Genomic DNA, 18,203 nt, shown 5'->3' on the forward strand with positions numbered 1-18,203 from the left:
GTGGTGGCTCTCCTCGTGCTGGTCGTTGCTGGCGACAGTCACCGTTGTTATAGCTCGTTCGTGGGGTCAGAGAGAGAGAGAGATTCTTGGTTGTGCAGCACCCTTTATACCCCGCTGGGTTTCGCGCCCCTTTTGGCCATTGCCAATCAATCGATCAGGACTTGATCACCCTGATCGATAAAGTCCAATCAGGTGCTGCCACACCAATTTCTGGGTGTGTCCCCAATGCCATGTCTGTAGGTGCTGGGGGCATGTAGAATACACACCTCCCTCCCAAATAAGGGGTTACGGCGCCCCTCTGTCTGGTAAACAACCCAGTTTGACCAGAAAGTCTCTTTTGTCCTGGAGATGACCCATATCCTGTGTATTCACTCATCTCGGTTGCAGCCTGTTTATCTCTGTCTTTTAGGCTGCAGCCTGTCATTTTAGTTCTTGCCCAATTGTCCCAGAGTGCTTTACAAACCGCCATTTTAGATGGCCCATTGGCCACACAGTGAAAAGTATTGTTTCTTGTGTGCTATACAGACAAAGCATACTGTTCATAGAGAAGGAAAGGAGAGAGTGCAGAATGTAGTATTACAGTCATAGCTAGGGTGTAGAGAAAGATCAACTTAATGCGAGGTAGGTCCATTCAAAAGTCTGGCGGCAGCAGGGAAGAAGCTGTTCTTGAGTCGGTTGGTCAGTGACCTCAGACTTTTGCATCTTTTTCTTGATGAAAGAAGGTGGAAGAGAGAATGTCCGGGGTGCGTGGGGGTCCTTAATTATGCTGGCTGCTTTGCCGAGGCAGCGGGAAGTGTAGACAGAGTCAATGGATGGGAGGCTGGTTTTAATGCACAATAAAAAGGTTCATGGATTTGGGGGTAATATATTAGCATGGATGGAGGACTGGTTAATGGACAGGCAGCAGGGACTTGGGATAAATGGAGCAATGTTCAAATTGGCAGTTTGTGATTAGTACAAGGACCAAAGCTGGGGCCTCAGCTAGTTACAATCTATATCAGTGAAGTTGACAGAGTCAGAAAGTAACGTGTCTAGTTAAGCTGATGATATTAAGCTGGTAGGAATGCAAACTGTGAGAAAGACACTGAGATAATAGACAGGTTAAGTGAGCGGGCAACATGATGGCAGTATAGCATGGGGCCATTATAGCATGGGGCCACGAGAGGTCATAAAATCAGAACATTTTTGAAAATGTGTGTAACTGCGGCACGGTGACACAGTGGTTAGCACAGCTGCTTCAGAGTGCCAGGGACCCCGGGTTCAATTCCCGGCTTGGGTCATTGCCTGTGTGGAGTTTGCACGTTCTCCCCGTGTCTGCGTGGGTTTCCTCCGGGTGCTCTGTTCCCTCCCACAGTCTGAAAGACCTGCAGGTTAGGTGCATTGACCCGAACAGGTGCCAGAGTGTGGCGACGAGGGGAATTTCACAGTAACTTCATTGCAGTGTTAATGTAAGCCTTACTTGTGACTTACTTGTGACGGGCAGCGTCGGGAGCGGGCAGCGGAGTGAGCAGGGAGCAGAGTGTGAGCTATAAGAGCTTTGGCTCACAGGACTTCGGGGGACAGGGCGAGCAGGGGTGAGTTTTTCTTTTCATTCTTACTTACTTTTCTCTGTGTACCTTGGTATAAAGGGGCAAATATGAGTGTGAAGCCAGCGTGTTGTTCCCAATGTAGGATGTGGGAGGTCCTGGAGGCACCTGGCATCAGTGAGGGGTGTGTCGAGCTGCGGTTCCTGAGGGACCGTGTTAAGGAGCTGGATCTGCAGCTCGAGGATCTTAGGCTGTTAAGGGAGAATGAGGAGGTGATAGACAAGAGCTATCATCAGGTGGTCACAGTAGGGCCACGGGTGGAGGCCAAGTGGGTGACGGCCAGGAAGGGTAAAGCTCGGGTGATTGAGAGCACCCCGGTGGATGTGCCCCTACACAACAAGTACTCCTGCCTGAGTACTGCTGGGGGGGACAGCCCGCCTGGGGGAAGCAGCAGTGGCCGTGTCTCCGGAGTGGAGTCCAGCCCTGTAACTCAGAGGGCTAAGGAAAAGAGAAGGAAGGCAGTGTTAATCGGGGACTCGACAGTCAGGGGGTCGGACAGGCATTTTTGTGGAGGCAGGCGGGAGTCTCGGATAGTGGTCTGCCTCCCTGGGGCCGGGATCCAGGATGTCGCTGGTCGACTCCCGGAAATCCTGAGGGGGGAGGGAGAGGAGCCAGAGGTAGCGGTACGTATTGGTACCGCTGATGTGGGAAGGAAGGGGGGAAGGGGTCATGAAAAGAGAGTATAGGGAATTAGGGAGACAGCTGAGAAGGAGGAAAGCAAAAGTAGTAATCTCAGGATTGCTGCCTGTGCCACGGGAGGGTGAGGGCAGGAATGGAGTGAGGTGGAGGGGGCAGGGATTCAGGTTCCTGGACCATTGGGACCTCTTTAGGGGCAGGTGTGACCTGTACACAAAAAACGGGTGGCACTTCAATCCCAGGGGGACAAATATCCTGGCGAGAAGGTTGTCTGAGACTACTGGGGAGAGTTTAAACTAGATAGGTTGGGGGGAGGGGATCGAGGCGAGGTGACTGGGAGCGAGGAAGTTAGCTCGCAAACAGAGAAGGGTTATAGACGGTGCAAGAGGGAGGATGGACGGGGGATAGAGAAGGGGAGAGCTCAGACTAAAGGATTGAGATGTGTTTACTTTAATGCCAGGAGTATAGTGAATAAAGGGGATGAGCTCAGAGCGTGAATCGATGCCTGGAAGTGTGATGTGGTGGCCATTATGGAGACTTGGATGTCTCAGGGACAGGACTGGATACGACAGGTGCCGGGATTCAGATGTTTCAGGAAGGACAGGGAGGGAGGCAAGAGAGGGGTTGGAGTGGCACTGCTGATCAGGGATAGTGTCACAGCTGTAGAGAAGGTGTATCCTGTGGAGGGATTGTCTACAGAGTCTCTGTGGGTGGAAGTTCAGAGTGGGAAGGGGTCGATCACTTTGCTGGGAGTTTTCTATAGGCCGCCCAATAGTGACAGGGAGGTGGAGGAGCAGATAGGGAAACAGATCCTGGAGAGTTGCAATAATAGCAGAGTTGCTGTGATGGGAGACTTTAATTTCCCAAACATAGATTGGAATATCCCGAGGGTAAGGGGATTGGATGGGGAGGAGTTCATGAGATGTGTACAGGAGGGTTTCCTGACACAGCATGTGGACAAGCCTACAAGAGGAGAGGCTGTACTTGATCTGATACTGACCAATGAGCCTGGACAGGTGTCAGATCTCTCAGTGGGAGAGCATCTTGGGGATAGCGATCATAACTCTATCTCCTTTATGCTTGCATTGGAAAAAGAGAGGATCAGGCAAGCTAGGAAAGCATTTATATGGAGTAAGGGGAAATATGAAGACATAAGGCAGCAAATTAGAGGAGTAAATTGGAAGGAGGTATTCTCGGGGAAACCTACTGAAGAGAGGTGGCAGTTTTTCAAGGAATGTCTGTCTAGGGTTCTACAGGACAATGTTCCGAGCAGATAGGGAGATGTTGGTCAGTTAAAGGAACTGTGGTGCACGAAAGCTGTGCGGGACCTAGTCGAGAAGAAAAGGAAAGCATACAAAAGGTTCGGAGAGCTTGGCAAAGATAGGGATCCAGAAGAGTATAGGGCTTGTAGGAAGGGACTAAGGAAGGAAATTAGGAGAGCCAGAAGGGGTCACGAGAAGGCCTTGGGAAGTAGAATTAAGGAAAACCCTAAGGCGTTCTATAAATATGTGAAGAGTACATAAGAACATAAGAAATAGGAGCAGGAGTAGGCCATCTAGCCCCTCGAGCCTGCCCCGCCATTCAATAAGATCATGGCTGATCTGACGTGGATCAGTACCACTTACCCGCCTGATCCCCATAACCCTTAATTCCCTTACCGCTCAGGAATCCATCCATCCGCGCTTTAAACATATTCAGCGAGGTAGCCTGCACCACCTCAGTGGGCAGAGAATTCCAGAGATTCACCACCCTCTGGGAGAAGAAGTTCCTCCTCTATTCTGTCTTAAACCGACCCCCCTTTATTTTGAGGCTGTGTCCTCTAGTTTTAACTTCCTTACTAAGTGGAAAGAATCTCTCCGCCTCCACCCTATCCAGCCCCCGCATTATCTTATAAGTCTCCATAAGATCCCCCCTCATCCTTCTAAACTCCAACGAGTACAAACCCAATCTCCTCAGCCTCTCCTCATAATCCAAACCCCTCATCTCCGGTATCAACCTGGTGAACCTTCTCTGCACTCCCTCCAATGCCAATATATCCTTCCTCATATAAGGGGACCAATACTGCACACAGTATTCCAGCTGCGGCCTCACCAATGCCCTGTACAGGTGCATCAAGACATCCCTGCTTTTATATTCTATCCCCCTCGCAATATAGGCCAACATCCCATTTGCCTTCTTGATCACCTGTTGTACCTGCAGACTGGGCTTTTGCGTCTCATGCACAAGGACCCCCAGGTCCCTTTGCACGGTAGCATGTTTTAATTTGTTTCCATTGAGATAGTAATCCCATTTGTTATTATTTCCTCCAAAGTGTATAACCTCGCATTTATCAACGTTATACTCCATTTGCCATATCTTCGCCCACTCACTCAGCCTGTCCAAATCTCTCTGCAGATCTTCTCCGTCCTCCACACGATTCACTTTTCCACTTATCTTTGTGTCGTCTGCAAACTTCGTTACCCTACACTCCGTCCCCTCCTCCAGATCATCTATATAAATGGTAAACAGTTGCGGCCCGAGTACCGATCCCTGCGGCACGCCACTAGTTACCTTCCTCCAACCGGAAAAACACCCATTTATTCCGACTCTTTGCTTCCTGTCGGATAGCCAGTCCCCAATCCACTTTAACACACTACCCCCAACTCCGTGTGCCCTAATCTTCTTCAGCAGCCTTTTATGGGGCACCTTATCAAACGCCTTTTGGAAATCCAAAAACACCGCATCCACCGGTTCTCCTCCATCAACCGCCCTAGTCACATCTTCATAAAAATCCAACATGTTCGTCAAGCACGACTTTCCCCTCATGAATCCATGCTGCGTCTGATTGATCGAACCATTTCTATCCAGATGCCCTGCTATCTCCTCCTTAATAATGGATTCCAGCATTTTCCCTACTACAGACGTTAAGCTGACCGGCCTATAGTTACCCGCCTTTTGTCTCCTTCCTTTTTTAAACAGCGGCGTAACATTAGCCGTTTTCCAATCAACCGGCACTACCCCAGAATGCAACGAGTTTTGATAAATAATCACTAACGCATCCACTATTACCTCTGACATTTCTTTCAATACCCTGGGATGCATTCCATCCGGACCCGGGGACTTGTCCACCTTCAAAGGCTGAGACGTGAAGGAATAGGGCCTATAAAAGGTGAAGGCGGGAAAATCAGTACGGAACCAGTAGAAATGGCAGAGGTGCTTAATGACTATTTTGCCTCGGTTTTCACAGAGGAGAAGGACATGGGTGGATGTACTGTGGGCTTGCGGAGGACTGAAAAGATTGAGTATGTGGACTTTAACAAAGAGGTTGTGCTGGAATCTTTGAATGGCATCAAGATAGATAAGTTGCCGGGTCCGGATGGGATGTACCCCAGGTTACTGTGGGAGGCGAGGGAAGAGATTGCAGAGCCTCTGGCGATGATCTTTGCGTCGTCGATGGAGACGGGAGAGGTGCCGGAGGATTGGAGGATTGCAGATGTGGTTCCTATTTTCAAGAAGGGGAATAGGGATAGCCCAGGAAATTATCGACCGGTGAGTCTAACCTCAGTGGTTGGTAAGCTGATGGAGAAGATCCTGAGGGACAAGATTTATGAGCATTTAGAGAGGTTTAGTATGCTCAAGAATACTCAGCATGGCTTTGTCAAAGGCAGATCGTGCCTTACGAGCCTGGTGGAGTTATTCGAAAATGTGACTAAACAAGTTGACGAAGGGAAAGCGGTAGATGTGGTTCATATGGATTTTAGCAAGGCGTTCGATAAGGTCCCCCATGTAAGGCTTCTAGAAAAAGAGAGAGGGCATGGGATCCAAGGGGCTGCTGCCCTGTGGATCCAGAACTGACTTGCCCAAAGGAGGCAGAGAGTGTGTATAGATGGGTCTTTTTCTAAATGGAGGTCGGTCACCAGTGGTGTGCCCCAGGGGTCTGTTCTGGGATCCTTGCTGTTTGTCATTTTCATAAATGACCTGGATGAGGAAGTGGAGGGATGGGTTGGTAAGTTTGCCGACGACACGAAGGTTGGCGGGGTTGTGGATAGTCTGGAAGGACGTCAGAAGTTACAGAGGGACATAGATAGGATGCAAGACTGGGCGGACAAGTGGCAGATGGACTTCAACCCAGATAAATGCATAGTGGTCCATTTTGGCAGGTCAAATGGGATGAAGGAGTCCAATATAAAGGGAAATACTCTTAGTACGGTAGAGGATCAGAAGGACCTTGGGGTCTGGGTCCGTAGGACTCTAAAATCGGCCCCGCAGGTGGAGGAGGTGGTTAAGAAGGTGTATGGGTGTGCTGGCCTTTATCAATCGAGGGATTGAGTTTAGGAGTCCGGGGATAATGATGCAGCTATATAAGACCCTTGTCAGACCCCACTTGGAGTACTGTGCTCAGTTCTGGTCGCCTCATTACAGGAAGGATGTGGAAAAGATTGAAAGGGTGCAGAGGAGATTTACAAGGATGTTGCCTGGATTGAGTGGCATGACTTATGAGGATAGGCTGAGGGAGCTCGGTCATTTCTCCTTGGAGAGACGTAGGATGAGAGGAGACCTAATAGAGGTATATAAGATGTTGAGAGGCATAGATCGGGTGGACTCTCAGAGGCTTTTTCCCAGGGTGGAAATGGCTGCTACGAGAGGACACAGGTTTAAGGTACTGGGGTGTAGTTACAGAGGAAATGTTAGGGGGAGGTTTTTCACACAGAGGGTGGTGGGTGAGTGGAATCGGCTGCCATCAGTGGCGGTGGAGGCAAACTCAATTGGGTCTTTTAAGAGACTCCTGGATGAGTACATGGGACTTAATAGGATGGAGGGTTATAGGTAGGCCTAAAAGGTCGGGATATGTTCGGCACAACCTGTGGGGCCGAAGGGCCTGTTTTGTGCTGTAGTTTTCTATGTTCTATGTTCTCATAAATATATTTTATTTTAACTTGTAAATGTTGATGTTCAGGGAGACTTGGGTGTGCTTGCACACGGAACACAGAAAGTTAGCATGCAGGTACAGCAAGCAAAAAAGGAGTAAAAGCAAATGACTGCAGATGCTGGACTCTGAAACCAAAAGAGAAAATGCTGGAAAATCTCAGCAGGTCTGGAAGCATCTGAAGAGAGCTGACGTTTCGAGTCCAGACGACCCTTTGTCAAAGCTCAATGAGGAAGGCAAATGGCATGTTGGCCTTTACTGCAAGGGGATTAGGGAACCAGAATAAAGAGATTTTGCCACGATTGTAAGGAACTTTGGAGAGAGTTGCATTGGAAGCTTTGCAGCAACAGTTCACTAGCTTATCCCCTGGGAGGAGAGGGTTTTCTCATGATGAGAAGGTCCAAAAAATGTGTCTACATTCCCTGGAGTTGAGAGAAATAAGAAATTATTTCATTGAAATGTGCGACATTCTGAAGGGCAGATACTGAAGGGTTGTTTTCACTGGCTGGGGAATCTAGAACAAGGGGGCACAGTTTCAGGATAAAGGACCAATCATTTAGAACTGAGGTGAGAAAAAATGTCTTCAGTCAATATATTGCAAAACCTCCGAATTCTCTACCCCAGCGGATTGTGGACTCCTTTGAACATACTTAAGGCCGAAAAAGACAGTGTTTTGGTCTCTCTGGGAATCGAGAGATATGAGGAGCTCAGAGGAAAGTGAACAAAGAACAAAAAACAAAGAGCAAAGAAAATTACAGCACAGGAACAGGCCCTTCGGCCCTCCAAGCCTGCACCGACCATGCTGCCTTAGACCATAAGACCATAAGACATAGGAGCGGAAGTAAGGCCATTCGGCCCATCGAGTCCACTCCACCATTCAATCATGGTTGATTTCAACTCCATTTACCCGCTCTCTCCCCATAGCCCTTAATTCCTCGAGAAATCAAGAATTTATCAATTTCTGTCTTGAAGACGCTCAACGTCTCGGCCTCCACAGCCCTCTGTGGCAATGAATTCCACAGACCCACCACTCTCTGGCTGAAGAAATTTCTCCTCATCTCTGTTCTAAAGTGACTCCCTTTTATTCTAAGGCTGTGCCCCCGCGTCCTAGTCTCCCCTGTTAATGGAAACAACTTCCCTACGTCCATCCTATCTATGCCGTTCATTATCTTGTAAGTTTCTATCAGATCTCCCCTCAACCTCCTAAACTCCAATGAATATAATCCCACGATCCTCAGACGTTCATCGTATGTCAGGCCTACCATTCCTGGGATCATCCGTGTGAATCTCCGCTGGACCCGCTCCAGTGCCAGTATGTCCTTCCTGAGGTGTGGGGCCCAAAATTGCTCACAGTACTCCAAATGGGGCCTAACCATTTGGCCTTACTTAACTAAAACCCCCTACCCTTCCGGGGCCCACATCCCTCTCTTCCCATCCTATTCATGTATTTGTCCAGACGCCACTTAAAACTCACTATCGTATCTGCTTCCACTACCTCCCCCGGCAACGAGTTCCAGGCACCCTCCACCTTCTGTGTAAAAAACGTGACTCATACATCTCTTTCCTCTCGCACCTTAAACCTATGCCCCCTAGTAATTGACTTTTCTACCCTGGGAAAAAGCTTCTGACTATCCACTCTGTCCATGCCCCTCATAGTCTGGTAGACTTCTATCAGGTCGCCCCTCAACCTCCATCGTTGCAGTGAGAACAAATGAAGTTTCTCCTAACCAAGTTTCTGCAGCCTAACTAAAGTGGATTTGAAGTTGAAGATTAGTCCTGATCACAGCGAATGGCGGAGCAGCTTTCAGGGTCTATATGGGCTTCCCATGAGCCTACTTCCTATCTATCTCATGGTAACCTGGTTCAAGTGAACAAGGAAGATAGTGGGGAGAGGAATCACAGACCAATCAACTCTGCATTCATCCAATATAGTCATGTACATCCAGCGCATTCAGTCGAGGTTGAACAACATCAGGGATTTCCCCATGAGCCAGATAGTGAAGGGGCTGTGGAATGCCCAGATTAAGCCGGTCACTAACCTCTGTTAATACAGATTTTCCAGGCTTTCCTGAGGCTCTTATGCTGATGAATAATTGGGAAAATCCCAGAGGAACCCTGCCCCCACCCCCATTGTACCCACACACTCTCAGAGGGCTGTTCATCCCGGCAGTGGCTTATTGGGGAGGCAAGAATCCAGAGATCCAGGGTAACACTCTGGGGACCCGGGTTCGAATCCCACCTCGGCAGGTGGTGAACTTTGAATTCAATGAAAATCTGGAATTAAGAATTTACAGATAATAAAAAATATCCGAAATTAAAAGTCTACCGATGACCATGAAACCATTGTCGATTGTTGGGAAAAACCCATCTGGTTCACGAATGTCCTTTAGGGAAGGAAATCTACCGTCCTTACCCGGTCTGGCCTACATGTGACGCCAGAGCCACAGCAATGTGGTTGAATCTCAAATGCCCGAAGGCATGGGGAATGAATGTTGGCCCAGCCAGCGATGCTCACATCTCATGAACAATTTTTTTTTTTAAGTTGTCAAGGCCAGGGTTACTGTACATTCAACGCATGTTCAATTTTATTTATCCTCTTTCAGCCATCAAACTGCTGTGGAGGGAGTGGGGGCAAAAATGTCTGCTGCAAGGGACAGAGCGGAGCTGCTCAAGTAAGTGTTAACATCTCTGCTTATCCTCACATCAGTGCTACTTCTGTACATGTGTCATTTTACATGTTCTTGTGTGCTTTTCTTTCCTTGCATGTATGCGTGTGTATCACTGCATGTGTGTGCTACATGTTTTGTGTGTGTATGTGTGTGAAAATACAACGTGGGCAGCATGGTGGCACAGTTTGGGCACTGCTGCCTCACAGCCCCAGGGACCCAGTTCGATTCTCAGCTCGGGTCACTGTCTGTGTGGAGTTTGCACGTTCTCCCCGTGTCTGCGTGGGTTTCCTCCGGGTGCTCCGGTTTCCTCCCACAGTCCAAAGATGTGCAGGTTAGGTGCATTGGCCATGCTAAATTGCCCCTTAGTGCCTGGGATGTGTGTGTTAGCGGGATTAGCAGGGTAAATATGTGGGGTTTTGGGGATAGGGCCTGGGTGGGATTGTAATCGGTGCAGACTTGGTGGGCCGAATGGCCTCCTGCTGCACTGTAGGATTTCTATGATTCTATGATAGGTTAGTGGTTACAGTGGGTGAAATTTAAGGTTGGTGGACCTGATCTCGTCCAATCGCTGGAAACATATCAGGTTATTAACTGGACAGTCGTGGCCCTTCCACAGGCTTTAGGACCCAGGAGGATGGAAATCCCCTCCCCTCCCCAACCTGAGAGCTGCTGGCCAATCAGAGGCTGGAGCTTCTCCATTGCACACCAGCGCCATCTGGCGAGGTGGCAGCTGCCGGTACTGCACCACCCAGAGACCTAGGGACGCACGCTACAGCTCAGTGAGGGTGGAATGGGAGGTTGCAGGAAGGGGGTTGCTGACCGGGGCAATAAGAGGGGTCAGAAGAAGAGGCAGGAGGGCAATACTCAGTGGCACCAACCCCCCACCCCCCACCCCCGACACCACCTTCCCGAATATCAGGTCACTCAATCAGGCACTGAGTGCCCTTGTGTGTATCTAGTTAGTTACACCACCACCTCTTCCCCAAGTCACTCACCATCCTGACTTGGGAATATATCGCCGTTCCTTCACAGTCACTGGGTCAAAATCCTGGAACTCGCTCCCTAACAGCACTGTGGGTGTACCTACACCTCAGGGACTGCAGTGATTCAAGAAGGCAGCTCACCACCACCTTCTCAAGGGCAATTAGGGATGGGCAATAAATGCTGGCCTGGATAATGATACCCACTTCCCATAAATGAATTTTAATAAAAGCCTCATGTAGGTCTTGGGGGCCAAGGAAGGTGCATTCATAATGCAGCCAGACAGGTTGAGTATTAAAAACACGCCAATGGCAGGCAGACGAGTGGGAGAGACTCCTGGTCAGTCACGGGATGGAAAAGAAATGGAGCCTTTGTCACTCTACACGGCTCCAGAGTAGAACATGCAATGTAAAAGTGTATATTGTCAGAGCAGCTTGGCCTCTCTGAGTGAACTGTGACACATCACCACCACCAAGCTCAATGTTTGGTAACGAGGCTACCATATCCACATTGCCTCCTACTTACCGGTGATGTTCGGCTGTGCACTGGCCAGCAGTGAAGTAGGGTCGATCCAGTGAGCTTGAGATTGAATAATCCACTTCACCAAGTGAATTAAAGTCTGGACTTGTTCGCCAAAGGACAGCACAGTCTCCGTGGTGTGTGTGAGGAAATGCTGTCTGTTTATTCTGTAGCCACGACGACACCATGCAACTGCCCACAATGTTACATCTGGTCAGCCCTGATGACTTTAAAGGTTCATCATTCCCCATTGCCCCCCAACTCAATCAATTATTTTGCCAAACACCTTCCCTGTTCTATCCACTTGACATGAGCAAGGAATGGATCACCTCCTCACTCACACGCCGTGCCATTGCGATGAAGTTGGTCCACGGATCTACTGGCCCTTCTCCGATCGAAAACACCTCCCAACAAAATTGATGGGGACGATTGTCCCAGACCGCTGCGTTCCTCCAGCAGCGCAACAGGCCGGGAGACATCAGCGGAGGCCGTTTTGCGGGCTCCCTGCTGGGCACCACGGCCTCCATGTGCATCTCCGGGGCTAAGATTTTCGGAGTCATCAACTCCGCACCGGAAGTTGCGTGAAAACTCGAGGAATGCCCGCTGGTTATCTTGTGTGATTTTCAGAGTGCCCGAGCGGGATTGCTTCTGGAAACCGGAGGGATCACTGGGAGAGGGACGGAAGGCAGTGATCGGGGCTGGCCATCCAGGTTTGGGGGTGTGGGGGGGGGGGGGAGTCGGGACTGGCGGGTTGGTGGGATAGGGGTCGGGAACGCCAGGGTGGGGTGGGGGTCGGGACTGTCCGGGTGGTGGGAGTTTGGAACTGGGGGAGGTTGGGACTGCCGTGGGGGGGAGGAAGGGGGTTGTTGGGGAGATCAGGGCTGGCCAAGGGAGGGGGTGGGAGGGGCAACATCAGGGCTTGCCCAGAGAGGTCTGGGAAGCTAGCGATCAGGGGGTGGGGTGGCCGGAGAGCAGCGACGCGGGATCGCGGGGCTGGCCAACGATCGGGAGGCCGGCAGTGCGGGGCCACTACTCATGCACAAATCTCGGCGCTGACAGACCGGCGCATGTGCAGTGGCCCGCTCTGCGCTATGCTGCCGGCCTCTCCAGCGGGAATATGCCCTGTCCATTGTTTTTCAGAAGGAATCCCGCTAGGACACTCTGCAGTACTCAAATGTGGGAGATTCATTCTGAAAATCCCGCTAGAAAAATCAGCGGGAGTTACTCCAGTTTTCACGCAAATTCGGCACTTGGAATTCTTTTGGGAAAATCGTCTCCGATACCGTCAGACTCTTTTGTAATGATGACATTGTCCACTTAAGTGGGTGAAGGACTATTTAATGTAAAAGTTACTCATGGCGTGGCATCAAGTTCACTGGGTCAAAGTGCAACCTGGAAGTAATAAATAAAGATGTCCTTTTGTTACAGCTATCACCCAGACTCTTTGAAGCATCGGAGTTTAAGCCTCTGGATCCCACTCAGGAGCCAATCTTCCCCCCAGAACTCCTGGTAAGTACAGGAGAATGCAAGATTTCCTCTGCAGAAGAACATATGTCCCCGGTGCTGAAGCATCTCATAAGTTCATAACTTCACAAGATATAGGAGCAGAATTAGGCCATTCAGCCCATCGAGTCCCCTCCGCCATTTGATCATAGCTGATATGCTCCTCATCCCCATTTTCCTGCTTCTCCCCATAACCCTTCAACCCATTACCAATTAAAAATCTGTCTGACTCCCCCTTAAATGTCCTGACCGTCCCAGCATCCACCGCACTTTGGGGTAGCGAATTCCACAGATTCACAACACTTTGGGAGAAGTAGTTTCTCCTTAATTTGCTATCCCTTATCCTAAGACTATGACCTCTCGTCCTAGAATGCCCACAAGAGGAAGCATCCGCTCCATGTCTATCTTTCATCACAGATTAATCCTTCCCCCTGTATTTGCTGGCGAACATTGGGTTCCAGAGCAGGAAAAGCTTGATTATAAAATCCTCATCCTTGCTTCCAAATCGCTCCACGGTCTTATGATTCCTGTAACTTCCTCCAACCCTATAACCCTCTGAGATCTCGGAACTATTTCCAACTCTGGCCTGTGGAGCATCTGCCATTGCTGGCCATACCTTCAGGCCTCTGGACTGCAAGTTCGAGAATTCATTCCTTAAACTATTCTACCACTCTCTTCCCCTTCAATATGTTCCTTAAAAACAAATGCTTTGGTAAAGTCATTGGTCACTTTTCATAAGAGCATCTTTTGATTTGATTTATTATTGTCACATATATTGGGATACAGTGAAAAGTATTGTTTCTTGCGCACTATGAGATCAATCGAGTGAATAGGCAAATGGAGAGAGAGTGTTCAAGATTATAAGGAGCATGGACAGGGAGTAGCTGTTCCTCTTAGTTCATACTGTAGAATCCCTGTACCAAATGGAGGATGTGTACTGTACAGAGTGAGTACAACCCATCCTCCATTCGGTACAATCGAGTACAGCCCAACGAGTCTGTACCGACCACAATCCCACCCAGGCCCTATTCCCGTAACCCCACACATATACCCTGCTAATTCCCATGATACTAAGGGGCAATTTCAGCATGGCCAATCAACCTAACCCGCTCATCTTTGGACTGTGGGAGGAAACCCACGCAGACACGGGGAGAACGTGCAGACTCCACACAGACAGTGACCCAAGCCGGGAATCGAACCCGGATCCCTGGCGCTGTGAAGCAGCAGTGCCAATCACTGTGCCACCGTGCCGCCCATATAGTTGTGGCCTTTTGAGTCTTTTTTTAAATCCAATGGTGGGACATGGGCATTGCTGAGTGGCCAGCATTTATTGCCCATCTGCAATTGCCCATGAGGAGCCCTTTCAGCACTAAAATCCTTCTCTCTCCATCCCCAATTCTAAAACATGGACACTACGGGCTGAAGTGATGGGGAGTATTAGACACACGCAACTAGCAAATTGTCCAGAGAGGAACATCGATCATCTTTAACGGCTCAACTCTTCTCCATTTGTTTTGCAGTTGCCCCACGAATCACCTCAGCGTACATTGTCCTTTAAAGGGGACCGCGTCACCTGGATTCAGCCAACAACTTTGAATGAACTGCTGACCTTAAAGGGCAGGTACCCTGAGGCCAGGCTTGTGGTTGGCAACACTGAAGTGGGTAAGATGCAAACTGCGACAGGCCAATATCCCACCCTCTTCCCGCCTTCCCGCGACAGCGCAGTGAGATCGGATCTGGCTTTGGGGCTGAGTTGAGTGGTTCATGCGTAGCACTGAGAAATCATAGATTGGAAACCCTACAGTACAGAGGGAAACCATTTGGCCCATTGAGTCTGCACCGACCACAATCCCACCCAGGCCTATTCCTGTATCCTCACACATTTACCCTAGCTAGTCCCCCTGACACTAGGGTCAATTTAGCAAGGCCAATCAACCTTACCCATTTTTGGACATGAAGTGGATGGAACTGTTTGTCCTGTGTTTGTAAGGGCCTGAAGTAGAATCTTTTTCCCACTGGCAGCGGGATCAAGATTGAGGTGATTGGCAAAAGAACTAAGAGACGACCATTCGGAAAAACGTTTTTAAGCAACAAGTGGTTAGAATCGGGAATGGAAACAGGAAACGTTGGATAAACTCAACAGGTCTGGCAGCATCTGTGCAGAGAGAAACAGAGTTAACATTTCGAGTCTGTGTGACTCTTCCACAGAGCTCTCTTTAGTTCAGATTTCCAACATCTGCAATATCATTTAATGATCTGGTTTGAAAGGGAAAGCTGATACCAATCTGAACTGGTTTCCCCTCCAGCTGGCCTGTTTGATCCAACCAAGTCACTTTCTGGGACACTTCATTGGACTGTTAAGAAACAACTCTGGTGGTTTAGGAATGGACTCACGTGTCAGCCAGGTGGAGGAGGGAAATGGGTTTCCTTTCCAAAAGCAAACTGGGGAAGCAGTGGGGATTTTTTGACAATCCAATAGCTTCATGGTCACTTTTACTGATCTGATGTGGTGGATTATAATTCTTGTCCTTGGCACTATCCCAGGACAGGCATACACCATACGACCATAAGACCATAAGATTTAGGAGCAGAATGGGCCATTCAGCCCATCGAGTCTGCTCTGCCAGTCAATCGTGGCTGATATTTTTCTCATCCCCATTCTCCTGCCTTCACCCCATAACTCTTCACCCCTTATTGATCAAGGATCTATCTATCTCTGTCTTAAAGACACTCAATGACCTGGCCTCCAAAGCTGTCGAGGGCAATGAGTTCCACAGATTCACCACCCCCTGGCTGAAGAAATTCCTCCTCATCTCAGTTTTAAAGGAGCGTCCCTTCACTCTGAGGTTGTGCCCTCAAGTTCTAGTCTCTCCCACTAGTGGAAACATCCTCTCCACATCCATTCTATCTAGGCCTCTCAGTATTCACTTTTAACTCAAGGCTAAGCCAAATCCGAGACAGTCATGAAAACCTTGTGGCCATTCATGCCGGTGGACCTTATGGTTAAGCCGATGGCGCACCCCGCGCTGCGGACGTCCCGGCATGCGGGGTGCATTCAATGGGAAACCCCATTGACAATGGCAGCACCGTGAGATTCCACCGCCAGCAAGCAGCACATTGCCCCTCACCACAATGAAACATGCCAGGGAGAGGGAGGAATATCTCACCCAGCGTATGGGCCTGAGGGTCTGGTCTGTAATCTGGGGGAAATACACAGTAGCTACAGTAAGTGACAGTTATTTTAGGAGGTATCGTTTTCATAAAGTAGATTTGAAGGTGAGATTAACCGTCCTTTACTTATGAGCCCTTTACTGAGGAAGATGAGGGGTGGCACGGTGGCACAGTGGTTGGCACTGCTGCCTCACAGCACCAGGGACCCGGGTTCGATTCCTGGCTTGGGTCACTGTCTGTGCGGAGACTGCACATTTTCCCCATGTCTGCTTGGGTTTCCTCCCACAGAGCAAAGATGTGCGGATTAGATGGACTGGCCATGCTAAATTGTCCCGTCGTGTCAGGGGGACTAGCTAGGGTAAGTAAGTGTGGTTATGGGGATAGGGCCTGGGAGGATAGTTGTCAGTGCAGGCTCAATGGGCCAAATGGCCTCCTTCTGCACAGTAGGGATCCTATGAACTCTTTTAACCCTTTAAGCACTCAGAGCTGCATTCCTTCACAAGTGGCAGAGGGATGGATTGGTGAGGGAGAGGAGCTGGGGCAATGGGCAGGGAGGAATGACAAGGTGGACTCAGAGGAGGCGAGGAGGGGAGGAGAGATGGGAAGTGTTTTTTATGTGGTTTTGGGGTGTTGTGTCCCTTTAAGAGACCGGGTCAGGTGACCCGGGGAACAAGCTCCATCCAGGGTGGAGTCAGTCTTGGACGGACTGAGCAACTACTAAGACATTAAATAAACTGTTCCTTGTTTGAGTTATACCGACCTACCTCGTGGTTTTTTTATAGTTTATAATTAGAAACAAACTTAATAGGAAGGGGACAGGGATCGGGAACTTGGGAGGAGGGGAAGGAGAGTGGGGAGTTGGGTGTAAGAAGAGGGATAAGAGGGGAGATAGGCTTTGTGGAAATTTGGGAGGTGGATAAGGAGGGGAACAACGCTTTTTTGAGGCGACAGTTATGTCATTGAGGGAGAGTGGATGGATAATCTGGCCTTCCTGGACCCTAGGCCTGAGGCTTACACCTGAGCTTTGCTCTATTGGTCTGTGAGTCGTGGACAATGTTGGATAGCTTAAATCTTTGTGCACTAATATTTCCTCGAAGCTTCTCCCATTTCCCACTCTAATGATGGCCTGAAACCCACCCCCAGCCTCCACCACCATCGCCCCCATGTGAGTTCACACTGATATGGCAATGAGAAGCAAATTCTCCTCACCCAGTCGGACAGGGTTGCTATGGTAACCAGTGGGTACCACAGAGTCAGGCTCTGAGCGTTGTATCAGTGGCGTACCTGGGAGACACCGTCCGGAGGGAGATATTTACCATCACTCTGGTCTGTGCAGGTATCGAGATGAAGCTGAAGAACATGTTGTATCCAGTGATCTTGGCTCCAGCCCATATCCCAGAGCTCAACCTGAGCCAACGCACAGAGACTGGTAGGTGAGGCGAAGCTGTAAGTCCTCAATGACTTGAGTTATGACGTGGGGAGGTGAGGTGCGGCTGTCGGGGGAAGGGGCAGGGGGTGCGGCTTGAGGGGGGTCCACACTGCTGTTTTGGATTCCAGACCACTGACACCATGGCCTCCTAAAGGTGACTCGACATTTTCTTCCGAACAGGGAAGGTTTCCTCTCTCGCTATAACCATTTCTTTAACATTTATTCTTGAGATGTGGACATAAGTTGCAGGTATTGGCCATTTCCACCCACCTGATGGACTGCCTTCCTTTTTGTCAATTTGTTTGTGGATTTCAGTTGTTGCTGGCCAGGCCAGCATTTGTTGCCCATCCCTCGTTGTCCTTGAGAAGGTGGTGGTGACCTGCCTTCTTGAATCGCTGCAGTCCGTGAGGTGTAGGTACACCCATAGCGCTGTTAAGGAGGGAATTCCAGGATTTTGACCCAGCGACTGTAAAGGAATGGCAATATATTTCCAAGTCAGGACATTGAGTGACTTGGAGGGGGACTTCCAGGTTGTGGTGTTCCCATGTGCCCGCTGCCCTTTTGTTTCGAGCCTGCTCCGCCATTCATAGCTGATCATCCAACTCATTTGCCTGATCCCACCGCCCCCATATCCTTTGATCCTTTCACCCCAAGAGTTTTCCTTCTTGAAAACATACAATGTTTTAGCATCAACTCTTTTCTGTGGTAATGAATTCCACAGACTTATCACTCCCTGGGTGGAGACATTTAAAACAAAGAACAAAGAAAATTATAGCACAGGAACAGGCCCTTTGGCCCTCCAA

The 18,203-nt window shown here is 49.5% G+C and overlaps 1 protein-coding gene across 1 annotated transcript in view; it reads left to right on the plus strand.

Moving 5' to 3' along the window:
* The window catches only part of xdh (xanthine dehydrogenase), a 140,414-nt gene that overhangs the window by 43,254 nt on the left and 78,957 nt on the right, over nt 1-18,203 (plus strand). Inside the window, exons 8-11 of the mRNA XM_078212225.1 lie at nt 9,732-9,800; nt 12,726-12,806; nt 14,321-14,462; nt 17,308-17,400. Coding sequence (XP_078068351.1) covers nt 9,732-9,800; nt 12,726-12,806; nt 14,321-14,462; nt 17,308-17,400 — 385 coding nt within the window. The remainder of the gene's footprint in view (nt 1-9,731; nt 9,801-12,725; nt 12,807-14,320; nt 14,463-17,307; nt 17,401-18,203) is intronic.

This window comes from Mustelus asterias, chromosome 5, assembly GCF_964213995.1.
Source record: "Mustelus asterias chromosome 5, sMusAst1.hap1.1, whole genome shotgun sequence".
Classification (NCBI taxonomy): domain Eukaryota; kingdom Metazoa; phylum Chordata; class Chondrichthyes; order Carcharhiniformes; family Triakidae; genus Mustelus; species Mustelus asterias.